The sequence below is a fragment of the Sapajus apella genome, unplaced genomic scaffold, assembly GCF_009761245.1.
Source record: "Sapajus apella isolate SASKATOON/1434 unplaced genomic scaffold, GSC_monkey_1.0 scaffold53, whole genome shotgun sequence".
Classification (NCBI taxonomy): domain Eukaryota; kingdom Metazoa; phylum Chordata; class Mammalia; order Primates; family Cebidae; genus Sapajus; species Sapajus apella.
The window spans coordinates 6,053,411-6,073,383 of record NW_022436993.1 but is presented as its reverse complement, the minus strand read 5'-3'; the positions used below and the strand labels follow the sequence as shown (position 1 = coordinate 6,073,383).

At 35.9% G+C, this 19,973-nt stretch overlaps 1 protein-coding gene across 4 annotated transcripts in view; it reads left to right on the top strand.

Annotated features, from left to right (window-relative positions):
• SPAG6 (sperm associated antigen 6) overlaps positions 1–19,973 on the top strand; it is a 64,857-nt gene that overhangs the window by 43,453 nt on the left and 1,431 nt on the right. For 3 of the 4 annotated variants that reach the window (XM_032243890.1, XM_032243892.1, XM_032243891.1), the window contains 3 exons: positions 578–769; positions 10,861–10,977; positions 15,331–15,476. In XM_032243890.1, the coding sequence (XP_032099781.1) occupies positions 578–769; positions 10,861–10,977; positions 15,331–15,476 (455 nt within the window). The remainder of the gene's footprint in view (positions 1–577; positions 770–10,860; positions 10,978–15,330; positions 15,477–19,973) is intronic. The other variant, XM_032243893.1, reaches the window with a different exon arrangement.

The following is a 19,973-nucleotide window of genomic DNA, read 5'->3' as shown; positions in this document are numbered from 1 at the left end:
ATAATTTAAAAGTTGAACATAATTAATGGAAAATTATTTATGTACTGTTTTAGGAAAGGTGTTAGTGAATATATTTCATCAAAAAGGTACTTAGATACAGTAGATTCTTACTGATTTATTTGATTTTGAATCTATAGTAGTTATTTTCTTTTCAGGTTTATTATATTTGGTGAAAAGACAATTTCTTTAAAGATTCTAAATTAAATTTTTAACAAAGGAAAATACAAGATTTAAAAATTCTAAACATTTTTAATTTGTCACAGTATCACCTGGGTTTGCCTATTATTTCCTAGTCTGTGACATCTGTTGTTTGGTTAAATACCTCTCTATTTGGGGGGTAAAAGCTAGTAGAGATATTCTTGGTTTAGTTGAATTGTTATAGATAATTAAGGTAATTTAGTTCTAGTCATTTTATTGACTTAATAAATGACAGCCCCTGTGATGTGCTTATTTATTGAACCATTTAAGAAAAAAAGGATCAAGGCTGAAATGATTTCTTCTCATGTTTGAGAGACATGGAAGACTCTTTAATCCTGCTCTAGATTCATATCACTTGCTCTTTTGATCCACGCTGCAGGGTGTACCCCAGCTGTCAGTCTGCTTGTCAGAAGAGCCAGAAGATCATATTAAGGCTGCCGCTGCTTGGGCTTTAGGACAGATTGGAAGACATACTCCTGAACACGCACGGGCTGTTGCAGTCACAAATACTTTGCCAGTTCTGCTTTCTTTGTACATGTCAACAGAAAGTTCTGAGGATCTTCAAGTAAAAGTAAGTGCTTAATTCTGTTTTATGAAGATTTTGGCTCATTTAAAAAATATGTCATTTAAAATCTCTTAGTTTTCATCATGGACAATATTGTTTTATTAGTCAAGAAATACGAATTTATCATAATTGAGTTTACCCTTCTTTGAAAATGAGTTACCCTGTCTCTAAAAATTCAGCAATATATTTGACAGAAAGTTCTCTATGGGTGCAAAGTTATTTGTAAAATGAATGGTTATTATATTCTACATTCCTGTTGACTCTTCTTATGAAGTAGGAATTGAAGAATAATAGAATTTTTGAGTTGGAATTTGCTGGAGAGACCTCTACTTCATTTTACATTTAAAAGTAATATCCAAAAGAATGTGAAGTACCTTTCAAAGGTATCATACAAATTCAGGGGATATTTTTGAACCCATAATTTACCTCTCTTAATTCCAGGGCCACCTGACCTTTTTTATATTTGTTTCTTAAAAAATTTGTCTATAAGACTCACTAAATTAAACATTTTAAAATCATGCATTTTTAGAAGGCAGATTTTCTGAAGTGATTCACAAAATATAAGTGATTACCAAAATGATTCACAAAACATAAATATGAAGTAGGATGGATTGTTTAATGATTTTAGAATTTTTTAAAAAAGAAAAAAAAATGTTTTCCAGCATAGTTCCTGTTAGGAAAACATGTTATTTTTTGAAAGCAGTTTGTAAAATTGACTTGGATTGAGGGAAGTTCACAGAAAAAACAATAATTTAACATTAGATTAAATTACATTTAAATTTTAATTAAAACAGTAAACTAACAAATAGGAAAACAATTTGGTGAAACTTAAATTTAGATGGGATAATGAGACAGGAAGTTTGCTTGGACTACGTAGTTGAGGGACTCTGAAAGTTAGGTATAGTGAATTATCTGTTTGGCTTGTAAATTTTAGAAAAGTAAATTTATGTATATTTGGTTATGATTGCATATTATTTCTCTGCTAATTCATTGAGGGAAATTGATTTCTAAGATTTAACATTTTTTCAGTTTTTATAAGGCTTTCTAGACCAATAGTAATTTAATAGATTTAGAACTTCCCTCATATGTCTTTCACATGTGTATTCTTTGGCAGTGCTTGGTAGAGAGAGAAAGATTGACAGTGTAAGTTCTTTTCTAGTTTAGTAGGTCTCTTTAACTTTCTGGTGAGAAACCAAAACTCTATTCCCAGCTTTGAGTTGTCCAAGCACAGCTGATATACATGCATATAATTTTAACCTATGTATGTAGTCCTCTTTTGGCTTCGTATTTCTTTAACCCATTATCATCACTGTCTTTCTCCTCCTCCTATTCTTCTCTCTTCCTTCCTCCCCTGCCACCCTCCTGAGTTTCCTCTTAAGTTTTGGCAATAAAGGGATATTTGAGCTAGAGCATAAATCATTAATAGTGGACTCAATAGTAATTTCAGCTTGAGAAACCGTTTCAAATAGTCCCTTAGGTAGGAGTATGTACTTTTTATATACTACTACCTTATATAACTTGGTTTTTAATAAATTATTATGATATTAGGTTGTATACATATCACTGGAGAAAAATAAATTTGAAAACTTCACTTTTTGAAGTAAGATAAATTTCATTTTGTTTAACAAGTGGTATATTTAGGTTAACTAGTAGAAATTAGCTTCCTTCTGCCCATATTTAGTACAGTATTACTTTCAGGAAATACGCTGAGTAGTTAAGTTAAAATGTGGGATCTTTACCAGTCATTATTCTATCAACAATCTTTTTAAGGCTTCAAGCCCATCCAAATATTTTCTTATTATGGGGAGTTGATCATTCTTTTTTCTTTCCCCACGGTCTCTTGAATTCTGTCAGTTGTTATTTTGAAGGGTGTAGAATAAAAGTCCTTTCAAACCTTTTTGATTTGACATCATCTCAGCAGGGAGAAGTGTATTCAAGAGTGTCAAGAACTGTCTAATGGTATTTCTCATTTGTTACTCTATGGCAGCTTTCAAATTATAGGGCCATGTTGAAGTTCATTTTTTCTCAAAGGCATGTCAGCTTCTGTAAGCATTCTCTAATTGGTTTCCATGCAGGAGAACCAATGAGCAGTCTTTCGGAATTTCTCTCATGTTTTCTTTGGAAAAATATCTATTCAGACCCTTTGCTCATTTTAAATTGGGTTACTTACCTTTTTATTATTGAATTGTAAGAGCTCTTTGTATATTCTTGGTGCAAGTTGTTTTTTTTTTTGTTTGTTTTTGCTTTTTTGAGATGGCGTCTTGCTCTGTTGCTAGGCTGGAGTGCAGTAGTGTGATCTTGGCTCGCTGCAACCTCCACCTCCCAGGTTCAAGCAATTCTCTTGCCTCAGCCTCCCAAGTAGCTGGGGTTTCAGGTGGCTAATTTTTGTATTTTTAGTAGAGACAGGGTTTTGCTATCTTGGCCAAGCTAGTCTTGAAATCCTGACCTCAGGTGATCTGCCCACCTCGGCCTCCCAAAGTGCTGGGATTACAGCTGTGAGCCACCGCACCTGGCCCAAGTTCTTATAAAATGTATGATTTGCAAATATTTTCTCACATTCTGTGGATTTTGTTACTATTTGCTCCCATGTTATACGAAATATCTTAATAAAAATGGAAAAGGAATTTTTTTCTATTAAGTTTATCTACGTATGTTTTGAAAATATTCAGACAATTATATCTTTGTTTGGATTTAGAGGCATCATATTGAAATGTTTCATCTGAATTTGGCATTTGAATCAGCTCATTCTAGTTATAAAACTATGTTTAAGATATTTAATTATTGTGTTTTTATGGTAATAGTTGTTGCCCCGTCATTTTTAGCAGCTTTATTGAGACATATTTCACATACCATACATTTGATCCATTTAAAGTACACTATTTAATGGTTTTGTGTATATTTACAGAATTGTGAAACCATCTAATTTTAGAATACTTTTATTCCCCATAAAAGAAATGCTGTACCCATTAGCTGTGATTCTGTATCCCTTCTGTCTAGCTCCAGGCAACCATTAATTTACTTTCTGTCTCTATGGATTTGCTTCTTTTGGACATTTCACTTAAATGGAGTCATACAAAATATATAACCTTTTTAGAGATAGGGTTTCTTTCTGTTGCACAGACTGGAGTGCAGCGGCACAATCATAGCTCACTGTAGCCTTGAACTCCTGGGGCCAAGTGATCCTTCTGCCTTAGCTTCCCAAGTAGCTAAGAATACAAGTATGTACTGCTACATATGGCTAATTAATTATTATCATTATTATTATTATTATTTTGGTATAGACAGGGTCTCACTCTGTTGCCTGGGCTGGTCTTGAACTCCTGGCCTCAAGCAGTCTCTCACTTTGGCTTCCCAAAGCACTGGGATAAGAGATGTGAGCCACCACACCTGGCCATGTTCCTGGCTTATTTACTACTTAGTCAAAGTTTCACAGTTCGTCCATGTTGTGGCATATATCAGTATTTTGTTCCTTTCTATTGCCAAATAATATTCTATTATATTAATATGCCACATTTTGTTTATCCATTTTCCAGCTGATGGATATTGGATTATTTCTACTCTTGATTATTATGAATAACACTGTTATGAACATTATTGTAACAGGTTTTCATGTGGATGTGTTTTCATTTCTCTTGGGTATGAAATTGCTGGGTCAATGGATAACTCTGTTTAACATCTTGAGAAACTGCCAAACTGTTTTCCAAGGTACTACCAGCAAGGTACGAAAGGGTTCCACTTTTTCCACATCTTTGCCAACTCTTGTTATTATCTTTAATTTTGATTGTAGCTATCCTAGTGGATTTGAATTGGTATCTAATTGTGGTTTTGATTTGCATTTGTATTGGCTGTTCATTCATCTTTGCACAGGTATCTATTCAGACCCTTTGCTCATTTTAAACTGGATTGTTTATCTTTTTATTATTGAGTTATAAGAGTTCTTTGTATATTCTAGATGCATGATCTTATCAGATGTATGATTTACAAGTATTTTCTCATATTCTGTGGGTTGTCTTATTATCTTGATGATACTGTCTGCAGCACAAAAGTTTCAAATTTTAATGAAAATCAATTGATCTATTTTTGTTGTTGTTGCATGTGTTTTTCATGTTGTATCTAAGAAGGCTTTGTCTAACCAAAGGTCATAAAGATTTACTACTATGTTCCTCTTCATTTTAATAGCCATTACTCTTTGGACCACAATGCTTTCAGAACAAAAATAACTTTCTGAAACATTTTTAAAAAAATTTTGAATAGTTTTCATTCCAGATAATTGTATCAGCCTGTTCTCATACTTCTATGAAGAGCTGCCTGAGACTGGGTAATTGATGAAGAAAAGAAGTTTAATTGACTCACAGTTCCGCATGCTGTACAGGAAGCATGGATGGGAGACCTCACGAAACTTAGAATCATGGCAGAAAGCAAAGGGGAGATGAGAATGTCTTCACATGGCAGAGCAGGAGAGAGGGAGCAAAGGAGGAGGTGCTGCATACTTTTAAACAAGCAGATCTCATGAGAACTCTGATATGGTTTGGCTCTGTGTCCCCACCCAAATCTCATCTTGAATTATACTCTCAAAGTTCCCACCTGTTGTGGGAGGGACCCAGTGGGAAATAGTTTGAATCATGGGGGTGGTTTTCCCCATAGTGTTCTTGGGGTAGGTAATAAGTCTCATGAGATCTGATGGTTTTATCAGGGGTTTCCACTTTTGCATCTTCTCATTTTCTCTTGCTGCTGTCATATAAGAAGTGCCTTTTGCTTCCTGCCATGAATCTGAGGCCTCTCCAGCCATATGGAACTGTAAGTCCAATTAAACGTCTTTTTCTTCCTCATCTTGGGTATGTCTTTATCAGCAGTGTGAAGACTAATACAAACTCTATCATGAGACAGCACTAAGGGAAGGCTGCTAAACCATCAGAAACCACCCCCATGATCCAATCACCACCCACCAGGTCACACCACTGATAGTAGGCCACACAATTGATGTGGTTTACTCTCCAACACTGGGAGCAAGCCATATCAATAATCCATTAAGGAAAGCAATAATGAGTAATTTTTTGGTATTCAATTTTCAGTGAAAACAATCAAAATTGTATTGGTTTCCCATAGTATTGTCAATTTTATTTTGTTAATTGCTATTTTTATATGTGGTGTTAAAAGGTAAAAAAATAGTGTTGTTACTTACTGCAGTTTTTCTAATAGCCCTAATCAGGGAGGATACAGTCAGTTTTTAGAAATGACAGAAAAATGAATGAATTTAGAATTATAGATGCTATGCTAGTTTATAGGGAAACCAGGCTCAAACCCTCAGAATGCCCTCAATATATAGCCCAGGATTCCTTCTTTGACATCATCACATATTGTGTGTAAGGTTAAGCATTAACTACTAAATGCAGTGACAATTAGCAGAATTTATTATCTGTTATTCATTAGTTCAAGGTAAGATATTACTTGATTTACTGAATTAGGTAAATAGAAGCGGTTTTTGACCCAATAAAATTTCCGTACAATTCATAGTATGGAGTTTAAGAACTATTGTATTTTGCTCAGTGCCATGAATAATCAATTATAACATGTATCTTTTAAAAGGTAACGAATCTTAAAACCAACATGTGACATGATCTTGTTTGTAGGAAATCCTAAGGAATACACACAGATACACACACACACACACACACACACACACAATCATAGAACTAATAAAAGTTCAACAAAGTCATGGGATACAAGATCAATATACAAGAATCAATTGTATTTTTTTTTTTTCTTTTTTTGAGACAGAGTCTCATTCTGTTGCCCAGGCTGGACCATTGCCCAGGCTAGAGTACAGTGGCACAGTCTCAGCTCACTGCAGCCTCCACCTCCAGGGTTTAAGTGATTTTTGTGCCTCAGCCTCCTGAGTAGTCAGGATTACAGGCATGTACCACCATGCCCAGCTATTTTTTTGGTATTTTTAGTACAGACAGGGTTTCGCCATGTTGGCGAGGTTGGTCTTGAACTCCTGAGCTCCAATGATCAACCCGCTTTGGCCTCCCAAAGTCACTGGGATTACAGACGTGAGCCACTGCTGGCCTTTCAATTGTATTTCATATACAGGTAATAAACAATTCAAATATGAAATTGAGAAAATAGTTTTATTCATAATAATGTCAAAAAGAATTAAATACATACAAATTAACAAAAGGTTAAAACTTGTACACTGAAAACTATAAAACATTACTTAAAAAATAAATCATGGGACATTCCATGTTCGTGGACTGGAAGATTCAATATTGTTAAACTGGCAATACTCCAAATTAATATTGTGTGTTCAACATAATCTCCATCAAAATCCTAGCTGGCTTTTTTTTTACCGCCAGAAATTGAGAAGCTGATCTGAAAATTCATGTGGAAATGAAAAGAACTGAGACTAGCAAAACAATCTTGAAAAAGAACTTAACATTGCCCAATTTCAAAATGTACCAAAAAGCCATAGTAATGAAGATAATATAGTAGTTGCTTACAGAAAGACATATATATCAATGAAATTGAATTGAGAATCTGAAATAAACCCTTTTTATCATCAATTAATTTTTCACAAAGTTGCCAAAGAAATTTAATGTGGAAAAAATAGTCTTTTCAGCAAAGGTACTGGGAATTGTATCCTCAAGTAAAAATATTAGTTTGGATCTCAAGTAAAAAATATTAGATAGGGATCCAAAATGGATCATAGATCTAAATATAAATGTTTTGATTATAAATTCATAGAAGAAACCTAGGAATAATATTTGTGATCTCAGGTTAGGCAATTATTTTTTTTTCTTTTCTTTTTTTTAATTGTACTTTAGGTTCTGGGGTACATGTGCAGATCATGCAGGATTGTTGCATAGGTACATACATGGTAAGGTGGTTTGCTGCCTTCATCCGCCCATCACCTATATCTGGTATTTCTAACCTCGTTATCCCTCCCCACCATCCTACTGTCCCTCCCCCTAGGCCCCCTCTACTGATCTCAGTGTGTGATGCTCCCCTCCCTGTGTCCACACGTTCTAATTGTTCAAACACAGTGATTTTAAAAACTGATACATTGGCCGGGAACGGTGACTCACACCTGTAATCCCAGCACTTTGGGAAGCCAAGGTGGGTGGATCACAAGGTCAGGAGCTCAAGACCAGCCTGGCCAAGATGGTGAAACCCCATCTCTACTATTAAAAAAACAAAACAAAAAAAAAAAAAAAAAAAACAAAGTTAGCTAGGCACGGTGGCAGGTGCCTATAATCCCCACTACTTGGTAGGCTGAGGCAGGAGAATCTCTTGAACCGGGAGGTGGTGGTTGCAGTGAGCCGAGATCATGCCATTGCACTCCAGCCTGGGCAACAAGAGCAAATTATATTTCATCAAAAAAAAAAAAAAACTTTTATGCTTCAAAAGACACCATTAAGCTGGGGCACATGGCTTATGCCTGTAATCCCAACACTTTGGAGGACAAGGCAAGAGGATCACTTGAGGCTAGGCGTTTAGAGACCAGCATGGGCAACATTCTGTGAGACCCTGTCTCTACAAAAAGCAAAACAAAACTAGCTGAGTATGGTGGTGCATGCCTGTATTTCCAGCTACTTGGGAGGCTTAGGCAGGAGGATTGCTTGAGCTCAAGAATTTGAGACTTCAGTGGGCTATGATCCTGATACTGCACAGCAGTCTGGGTAACAAAGTGAGATCCTGTCAAAGAAAAGGTTACCATTAAGAAAATAAAAAGACAAGCCACACAAACTTGAAGAAAATATTTGCAATTCAAGAAAGGAGCTTAAGTCTTTTTTTTTTTTTTGTAACAGAATCTCACTCTGTCACCCAGGCTGGAGTGCAATGGCACAATCTCGGCTCACTGCAACCTCCACCTCTGGGATTCAAGCAATTCTCCTGCCTCAGCCTCCCAAGTAGCTGGGACTACAGGCACCCACTATCACACTTGGCTAATTTTTATATTTTTAGTAGAGACAGGGTTTCATCATGTTGGCCAGGCTGGTCTCAAACTCCTGACCTCAGGTCATCCGTCCGCCTTGGCCTCCCAAAGTGCTGGGATTACAGGCATGAGCCACTGCACCTGGCTGAGTTTAAGTCTTTTTAACAACTTTATTGAGATATAATTTACATACCATAAATTCACTCATTTTAGGAACACAATTGAATGATTTTTAGTAAATTTACAGAATTGTGCAGCCATCTTTACAATCAAATTTCAGAACATTTTCATCATCCCAGAAGGAAGCCTCATGTCCATTTTTAGTCAGTCCCCTCTTCCCTCCTCTCAGTTATCCCCATCAGCTTCAGACAACTATTAATCTCCTTTCTTTCTCTCTAAATTTGACTTTTCTGAACAATCCATATAAACAAAATTACACAATATGTGAACTTTTGTGGCTTGCCTCTTTCACTAAGGGTAACATTTGTGAGGCTGATTCATATTGTAGCGTGTATCAGTACTTTGTTCCTTTTCATTGTCAAATAGACATGTAAACAAAGTCTTAAGTAACTAGGATTTCTATCATGCTGGATAATAGAGCTGATTATTAATTTTGATATACATTTATATCTAGAAGAATATAATCATAAGCTGATTATATTTCCCTCCACGTGAAAGATAGTAAAGCTCAGTGAATTTCTAGTGTCATTAGACTCCTTTCTATAGTTCTTGATTAATAACTTGACAATACATCGACTTAGAATTATTAGAATAAGGCTGTACAGTGTATGTAATTTTTGCTACAGTGTTCAAAGACCTTTTCACTGATAACAGTGAAGTTAAATTTGTTAGCTTGCTAAGATCACCATGATTTAAGATATGGTGGGAACTGAGAATTTAGTTCCAACTTACATTATACTACTTGTGGGAAAAAGCTGGGCTGCATATTTTACATTCCTTGTTTTATTTAATGTAATTTGTAAAACAGTGTTTGAGGATAAGTGTGTTAAGCAATAAGAGGCTATGCAAGACTGCTTAGCCTGGGTCTCCAGGAAAACTTGAATTTAAGAGATCTTTTACTAATAACACTACCGTGATAAAGTTTTTACTGAGTTGATTTACCAATTATAAAATTCGTGATGTGAAAATCATAATGCTCCTTGACATTTCAAGAGCATTGCAAAACATTTCAATAGCAAAACAAGATGGTGATCCCAGAAGACCAGGTTGGGTAAGGCCTCAGAGAAAGAATAGGTGAAGAGAAAAGCCATAAGGGAGCACTGAAGCACAAAACTTCAGACAAACAAATGTGGAATTCTAGTGGAAAATAGCTGGAGACAAGCCCAATTGTTGTGAAGCTTTCCAAACTGAAGGGGACAGCCTTTAATACAAAGAAAACGAATCACAACCAGCCATGACCTGAGAGCTGGCTGCTGTGCTATGTTGCAGTCCCATCAGGGTCCTTCTTCACTTGTGGCAAGGGCCAGCACGTGATGTTACCTTGAAATACAGAGTGCAGGCGGGGGTGGGAATGATACATATGGTAAGTATTCTGCTTGTGGGTGATACACTCCCTACTGTCGAGAAGATCTTTTCTCTGCAGTTGAGTAGATCCTATCTGTTTTGCTTCTATCTGTGAATGGAGAAGTGTCTACCTATGAGCTATGGCAGCACCTCTGCAAATGCTCATTGAATAATGCACACTGTAGACACTTCTGACTGCATATGTATAAGCCATGAAATCAAGAAGAATCTAGAATGCCTGATAATGATATTCTTCAAAAAAACTGTTATTTTCTCATGTTTGTTGATAAGTAGACATGGGATGTATTAGTTACCTCAGTTTCCTGTATACAAATTTTTACCCTAATATGTGTACATATTAATTTATAGTCTGTAACTTTGTGCTTTGTAATTTTAATTTTCTTTTAGGTATTTTAAGAGCTCAGTAATATACTTTACATTTTAAGGTTTAACACAAAGACAACTTGTAGGATATTCTATGATAAAACCAATCAAAGCAGGAGTTTTTCTGACAACGATTTTAACAAATGAAACAACTGCAGCTTAGACCAGGAAATTCCAGGAATGTTAGATTTGAATTCTTGTCAAGGTTTCATTGATTACTTACTTTTGTATACATTTTGCTTTATATTTCAAGAGTAAAAAAGCCATAAAGAATATCCTGCAAAAGTGCACCTACCTACCAGCCCTCGAACCATTTCTGTATGACGCTCCTCCCAATATCCTGAAGCATGTGGTTGGACAGTTTAGTAAGGTAAGAAATGGCAGCCTCTAAGGGGTGGAAGAAAATTAAAATAATTTGTTAACTTTTTTTGTTTTTCTGTTGGGCCAGTAGTTTTTTCTGTAAGACAGGGTCATGATTTTACTGCTTAACTCTCACCAATCTGTATGGACAGAGAAGTTACCTTAATAAAATTCACACATAAATAAAACACTTTCTTCATCCTCACATTTTCATCAGAGCCTCTACTGTCTTTTTTAGTGTTCTCAGGAAATAAAAATCTCATAAGTAGATAATTTATATTGATAAGTGACTTTTAGTAATCTTCCTAGTGTCCATCTCACTCACCTGGAAATACTGCAAAGATCATAAAGAGAAAAGGAAAAAGGTTTCTGAGCCACTGAAATATCTTTCACAAAATCCATGTACTTTACTGGAGATGCTCTCAGTCATTTGGAGCACATTGACTTATTTTATGAACAATTTTAACAAATATAGCTGTCATATTCTGAGATTGTTGCAGATTAAATGATAGTATATGGTAGTAAGGTAGAAAGTTCAAGCTGCTAGAGGTGGGCATAGCCAGCAGAGCTGATTACCAATAGCAAAGGATGAAAGAGAATGACTCTATTACTACAGACATTGATGGTGAGGATGGTGACCCTAAGCTATCAAGAGCTGGCTAAATCATGCTCAGTGAATTTGACTTAGGAAAATGGGGTCTGTGCGAGTAGTAGCCCATGGTGATCATGAGCTGACGTTCTGAATTGGAGTACCTGGAGTTCCCACTTACCAGCTCTATAATTTTTTTTTTTTTTTTTTTTTTTTTTTTTTTTGGGAGGGAGTTTCGCTCTTGTTACCCAGGCTGGAGTGCAATGGCGCCATCTCGGCTCACCGCAACCTCCGCCTCCTGGGTTCAGGCAATTCTCCTGCCTCAGCCTCCTGAGTAGCTGGGATTACAGGCTCATGCCACCATGCCCAGCTAATTTTTTGTATTTTTAGTAGAGACAGGGTTTCACCGTGTTGACCAGGATAGTCTCGATCTCTTGACCTCGTGATCCACCCGCCTCGGCCTCCCAAAGTGCTGGGATTACAGGCTTGAGCTACCGCGCCCGGCCCTCTATAATTCTTTAACAAAATGTTGACCTCTCTAAACCTTGGTTTGGTTACCCATAAAATGTAAATAATTAGAGTACTTATTTCATAGGGTCATTGTAAAGAGTAAATGAGATATCATATATTAAGCATTTAGCTCAATCCCAGGCACATATTAAATACTCAAAAGAACAAAAACAACCAAAGAGTTGTGTTTAAGAAATAAAACATGTGGCTGGGCGTGGTGGCTCACACCTGTAATCCCAGCACTTTGGTAGGCTGAGGCAGGCAGATCACGAGGTCAGGAGATCGCAACCATCCTGGATAACATGGTAAAACCCCATCTCTACTAAAAATACAAAAAGTTAGTTGAGCGTGGTAGCGCGTGCCTGTAGTCCCAGCTACTTGGGAGGCTGAGGCAGGAGAATCACTTGAATCTGGGAGGTGGAGGTTGCAGCGAGCCAAAATTGTGTCACTGCACTCCAGCCTGGGCAACAGAGTAAGACTCTGTTTCAAAAAAAAAAAAGAAAGAAAGAAAGAAAAGAAAACATGCAAATAAATTAAATCAAGGCTAATTTAAAAGATTTTTTAAAAAATGAATGGGGAGTGGTAAATTCATTTGAATAGTCAGTTATAATACTATATAAATGAGAAGCTACTATTCATATACTATTTCCACAAATAATGAACAAAAACTATGTATTGTTATAACTTTTAAAGTAGTCCCTACAGATAAGTTTGTCTAGTTTTAGGTCTTCATCTGAAAGAGTCTGCTAACAGTCTCCAGTTCTCTCAACTCTGTTCATGACCTCCAACAGTGTGACTGGCCCTCAAGTGCCAGACCCACAGGAAAGTAGAAGTTTCACATTGTTGAAGCCACCCACCCAGGATACTGTTGTGTGTATTAAACACCTAGTCCTTATCCCTCCTTCCAAGAAAATAGCCAAACTTTTCTCCCCTTTTTAGTTATATGGGATGCGGGAGATATAATGCCATGCCCTCTTGACAAACTGACTAACCAAATAATGCAGAGCAAAGACTAAGTTACTGCAAGGGAAACTGATCCATTTCTTTATTTTTGTGTACTTTTGGGTGCTAGAAAAGTGACCAGCTAATTTGGTCATCTAAGAGGGATAAGGGGTAAGGGGTTGAGTAAATCATCTACGGACAGATTCATCTGTTCTTGAACTGGGTAATTGACATTATTTCTGAAAGTTTCATTTTGTAATCTTTTAGCCTAGCGAGTGAGATATTCTGGTTTTATTGAAGTAGGTATGAAAATAAACACTAGCCTATATTAAGAGTTTAAAATAAGTAGAACCAGTGGGATGTGTGGAAGTTAGACAGCCCCAAGATAAAATAAATACAGTACCTGTATCATATATGCTTATAAATGTGCCTTCAGGAATATTTTCTTAATCTAAGGATACCAAAGCGCTAAAAAGAGATGATAAAGCAAGGTAGAAAGTGAAAAGATACTAAAGTGGCTGGGGACAGAAATAGTAATAAAAGTAATAAAATTTATCCGGGCCAAATGAAATATGTAAAACCAATATATTTATAGACTATTATATTTTTACAAATACATACTAGTGCAGTCTTTTATTGCCCAGCTTATTTGTATTATTGTTCTATTAGTAAGATCTTTTTGTGGTTTTAATTATTTGTTAAATGCCTATGTGTACCCAACTCTGTTGAGCATTGGGGAACAGACAAAAAAGATTAAGATAAAGTTGATCTTCAGGGAACTTTATAATCTAGCTGAGGAGAGCAGACAAAACAATTAGAAAACGTTTCAATATACTAGACTTGGAGGTAAACTTTTTAAAAGAAGAAATGAGTGAATGCAGTCTGAAGTGTTCAGATAGGGCTTCAGTGGAGGAAGGACAAGTGAGAAGAGCTGGTCCTTGCAGAAGGAACAAGATGTGGGGGAAAAAGGGTGTTTCTGTCACAGGGATAGTAGCAGTGACCAAGGAAGATGGCAGGACTTCCTATGTTGTGAGCCCCCCTCCTTCCCATGACCTTCCTAGTCTGGTCAGCTTTTTTTTTCTCATAATGAATTTCTTCATTTTCACTGGCTTTTTCCTGTCAATGTTCAAACATGCTCAAGTCTCCTTGATCCTAAGAACAAAATCTGTAACATCGTTAGCCTTTAGTTCTATCCTAGCTTGATCTACTGATTCCCTCTCTTTTCTTTCTGAAACTTTTAAGTTTGCCTTGACTTCCTTACTTGGGACACTTTCCTCGGCTGCTGGTAACTTGGCTTCAACTTCCCCTCCACACACAGCTGCCCTTACTCAAGTCTTCAGCACCTTCTCTTCACTGTCAGATTCAGTGACTTGTTTTTTAGTTCTGATTGGTTGCTTTAAGAAATCTTCTCTTGGATTTATTGATTCTTTATGTTTCTGATCTTCTCGAATGTCTCCCTAACATTTCAGTCGCCTTTCTCTGCCTACTTTTCAGTATATTCATTCATTAAACATTTGTTGAACCTCTGTTAGTGTTAGGCACCAGGCCTGAGGGAAATGAATGAATCAACTCATGTATAGTTTCTGCCTTCAGTGATATTGTGACAGACATATAATGGATAATTAAAATATTGATTAAAATTAAAATATTGTGTGGTGTTTAAGTATTATGTGGTAACCACATTGATGGTGGTTTGACAGAATGCTGGCAGAAGAAAAAGACTCAACTCATCCTGGGATAAGGGGATAAGGGTTTCCACAGAAGAATTCTTAGAGGAGGTAATGCTTGCGCTAAGTCTTAAAAGATGACTAAGAGTTAACCAAGCCTAAGGGGAGAGCTTTCTGGAGTGTGGAAAGCCATCTTTGGAAGTGGTAACAGCTTGTGCAAAGCCAAGAGATGGCACAGCATGCATGCTATGATGTTACTGAAACAATATTTAGAAAATTGGTAGGTAAGGTGGCTGGAGAGGTACTTAGGAGCTGGTTCCCACAAGACTCTGTGCTTTTTAAGGAGCTTGCCTTTAAATTCTCAGAGAGCAGAGAGACCTTGAATGGTGTAAGCTTTATATTTTATATCTGTGAGTGGATCCCCATTGCCTTTGCCCATGTTCATTGCCTTTATTTCATCTCTACAGCATAAAAATTACAACATTCTAAAAAGAGCACGTTTCACTTAAAATCAGCAGCAGATATGGCTCATTATGTTATAGGTATATTGGGTATAAATCCTTTTACATTTTCTCACATACATTATTGTTTTTCAATAGTAATAATCTAACATGAAAAAGAAAAGCTGACGTTTTTCTGTGCTTCACTTTTCAAGGTACTGCCACATGATAGCAAAGCTCGACGACTTTTTGTAACAAGTGGTGGCCTTAAAAAAGTTCAAGAGATAAAAGCAGAACCTGGTTCTCTCCTTCAAGATTACATCAACAGTATTAACAATTGTTACCCAGAGGAAATAGTGAGGTGAGGAAAACGGACTTTGAAATATTCAATATTAGAATGTAATTTTTCTGTTTTCAAATCTAGATTTTTATATCCACTGTGTCAAAATGCGGACTTCAAAATATGATGTGAGGCCAGTGTATACCTTTATTTCTCTTCCCCCCGCACCACAAATTAATTGCTCTGACTGACATGCACATTTCCAATTCAAACTGGAATGTTATTGAAGACATTTTTGTACTAATTTAATATATGCTTTACTAAAGAATACACAAATATGGAGTACAAATTAAACAGTTTTTAAATTGTGACTACCTGATTTAGAATAGATGGTGATTTTCATAGTTCCCTGTATATAACTTTTCTGCCTTAAACTCACATTTACATTAATGAGAGTATCACAGGTAGAAAAAAGATGTTGAGTAACAAAAAAGAGTCACTATCTAAATTTAAAAAAAAAGAAAAACCCAAATAGTGTTTATGATATACAGGTACTTCAGAGTAATATAGCAAGATGCTATTTTCAAGATTAATAAAATTCATTTTTAAATGAAGTTGATTTGCAGAGCATTCAGCCTAAGCCTCAGTCCTTGTAAGCCTAAAAGAAAACTATTTTAGTAAGCTCAAAATAAATAAAAGCAAAGTAACCAGGAAAAGATAGAATCATTTAAATAATTTAAGAATGCCCATAAGGCATGCAGAATAAAAGCACATTTATCTATGTTTTTCTAATCCTACATTTATTTCTTATTTTCTTTGATTAATATTGGAAAATGTAAATTCTAATCTCTAAAGCTTACATGCTATAACATATACTTATGTAAGTTGCAACTCAGTTCATTCTTCCTATTTAGTAACAGTGGTATTTAATACATATGGTAACATAAATTTTAAAAGCACAAAAACAATTTTAAGATTAAAATTTATTTTCTTTTCACTTATTTTTATCCAGTAAATTCTTTCCAGAGTTGCCAGTTGGTACACTTTTAGGAAGTTTATGAGAACTACTTGACCAAAGAGTTCCAATGAGTCAGCTTTAAAAATATTAATATATATGATACATCAAAGCAGTGATATAACATGTATAATTAGTCTACATATAACATACAAATTTATATATATATATGTATTTTGAGACGGAGTCTCACTCTGTCACCAGACTGGAATGCAGTGGTGTGCTCTCAGCTCACTGCAACCTCCGCCTCCTGGGTTCAAGCAATTTTCCTGACTCAGCCTCCTGAGTAGCTGGGACTACAGGCTCATGCCACCATGCCCAGCTAATTTTTTGTATTTTTAGTAGAGACGGAGTTTCACCATGTTGACCAGGAAGGTCTTGATCTCTTAACCTCATGATCCTCCTGCCTTGGCCTCCCAAAGTGCTGGGATTACAGGCCTGAGCCACCGCACCCGACCACAGATTTATATTTTAAAAGTTTGTTTAACATAAAATGTGTAAAACCATTAAATGAAGGAAATATGAAAATCTTTTATCGAGAAAATAAAATTCATTTTTATACATGGAATATATGTCCCTTCAGGAAGAATGCTGTTTTATACAAGTTTAATATAACTTTCAGTGCAACTTTGTTACAAACAAAATTATAGAAAGATGCAAAAAAAAAAAAAAAAAAAACCTAACCAAAGGGTCCTGAGACCCAGAATGAATGACCTATTAGAATCAACCAATGGTAGGATACTTTCTTGAATAGAAGTCTTTCCCACTTTTTTGAAGGCATATTTTAACTGAGCACCAGGAGAAACTGCAAAGTCTATCACATTAGAAATTAATCTGGTGCTTTGTCAAAATGCCATTGTAAATTTTTAACTTCTCCAATTCTGTGAGCTGGGATTTCATTTTTTAAATTGACTAAAGAATTTTGGTTAGCTAAATAATGTTTTCAAATTTCTGATAATTTCACCATACAGGGCAAGCAGGAAAACCTCTGTTATATTTTAAAGCATTAAGCTGTATAAAATGGTATTTTACAGAAATATTTGAAATGTTGGCTTTCTATGAAAATAGACAAATATAATCTCAAAGTAGTTTTATTTTTACAATTACATAATTCTCAAGAATCACTTGATGACAACATTTTAGAACTAGTTATCCTTTGTAAGAAAGTATCAACGGATACATTCATCTGTTACAACCTAAATATTTATTTCACAGCCATAAGGTGTTTTTGAACTCCTTTGTTTTCAAAATCTCTGCCTTAGCTGGGGTGGGGAAGTGGCCTTGGGGCAACATCTAATTTGGGGAGGGAGACATGGACACACAGTCTGCCATTCAGCACATTTCTGGTAGCATAACATTATAATAATAATAATAACCCTAATTCTGTGTGGGTCTAGGATAAGGTTAATTCATTTACATTCTTAAAGGCCATTTAGAGGTAAGTTGGAATAGCCATAGCCGTGGTTGCTGGCCAGAGGGAAGGAATTTCCTGGTCTTACCTGGAGGCTCATGTTGGTTCTTTCAGGAGGAGTATGGCTAAGAGCTCAGGCTTAGGTGTCAAACAGACCTAAATTCTTCTCTCAGTTCTAACTACTTACTGTGTGACCTTGAAGATAATAGTTAACCCTTTTAGTCACAGTTTCCATATCTATACAAGGTGGTTAAAGATAATTACTTATTTAATATAGTTAGAACTAAATGAGAAAATACTTAGCCAAAGGGCTACATGTGGCTACTGAGGACTAGAAAAAATGGCTAGTATGTCTGTGAAACTGAATTTTTAATATTGAATTTAAAATTTAAAAAACCTGACACTTGATTCCGTTGTTAGAAAACTTTTAGATATGTTTGGAACAACTTGTGAGTCTATTTTTTTTTTTTTTTTTGAAACGGAGCCTCACTCTGTCACCTAGGCTGGAGTGAAGTGGCGTGAACTCGGCTCACTGCAACCTCCGCCTCCCGGGTTCAAGTGATTCTCCTGCCTCAGCCTCCCAAGTAGCTGGGACTACAGGCGCCCAGCACCATGCCCGGCTAATTTTTTTTTGTATTTTTAGTAGAGACAGTGTTTCAGCATATTTGTCAGGCTGGTCTCAAACTCCTGACCTTGTGATCCACCCACCTCCGACTCCCAAAATGCTGGGATTACAGGTGTGAGCCACCGCACCCAGCCTACTCTATTCTTTCAACTGCAAATTTTATATAATCTAAATACAGACATACTGGCCATTTTTCTTTCTTTTTTAAAAATTTATTTTATTTTTTTGAGACAGAGTTTTGCTCTTGTTGCCCAGGCTGGAGTGCAATGGCGAGATCTCAGCTCACTGCAACCCCCACCTCCCAGGTTCAAGCAATTCTCCTGCCTCAGCCTCCTGAGTAGCTGGGATTACAGTCATGCACCACCATGCCTGGTTAATTTTGTATTTTTAGTAGAGACAGGGCTTCACCATGTTGGTCGGGCTGGTCTCGAACTCAGGTGATCCACCCTCCTTGGCCTCCCAAAGTGCTGGGATTACAGGCATGAGCCACTGCGCCCTGTCCATACTAGCCATTTTTCTAGTCCTCAGTAGCTGGTGGTTCCCATTCAGTCCACATGTAGCTGGTGGCTCCCATATTTAACATGGTGTTAATAATTATTATTAATCTAATATCAATGATATCATTATATCAGTACTAAGAATACTATATCATTAAATAAGTAAAATATTAATATAAATTAAATATTTACTACATTAAAATAGTATAAAATTTATTAGTATTTGAATAAAAAAGGTTAAAATTTTAGAGATAGTTAAGAATCTACCTTTTGCATTTTTCGTATCTGTTGTCTGATACATTTGAAGGCCTAGGAAGGTAAAGCCTGCTTTAAAATTTTTGACTAACTCAGAGAAGAAACAGTTGTGAATTTCTTAGTCTAAGAATACTTCAAAGAAACCCATTGTTGAAAGACAATTTTTTCCAGAGTAAGAGGCTGTTAGAGAAGAAATATTCTTTAAGGTAGTTTTTTGGATGTGTACATAAGTATCTGTTTAAATATGGATGCCTATAAGCACACTACTGAGAAAGTACAGTTGTATTATTTTTTGGTCCACCTTAACTTGATAAATTGTGGAAGAAATTAGTGTGAAATTATGAGTTTGTAAGTCGAGCATCTGAGCGTAGATGAAGATAACTAACAAAGGATAGAGCAAATCTCTAATAGTAGGTTTTATCTGGAGAAAATGCCTTCAGAAGCTTAATATTTTGAGTGTTTTGAGAATTTCTGAAATATATTTCCATAGATTTAAAAAATCTATTTATTCTAGAATGCCTGCTAAATTTTGACATTCATTTCTCTCCATGTAAATTATTTCCATGACATACTAAGTATCTCACAATGTGTTGATCAACATATTTAATACTTTTATACTAAGTCTTGTATACGGTAACTATTAATAGTAAAAATGATTAATTTCCTAGGTTTGTATGACACAAGTATTTGTAACCCATTTATTAAGTAGTTTTTCAATGTGGGTTATACTCCCAGAAATTTTTGTTTTCCTGGGTGACTAGATCTGGCTAAAACC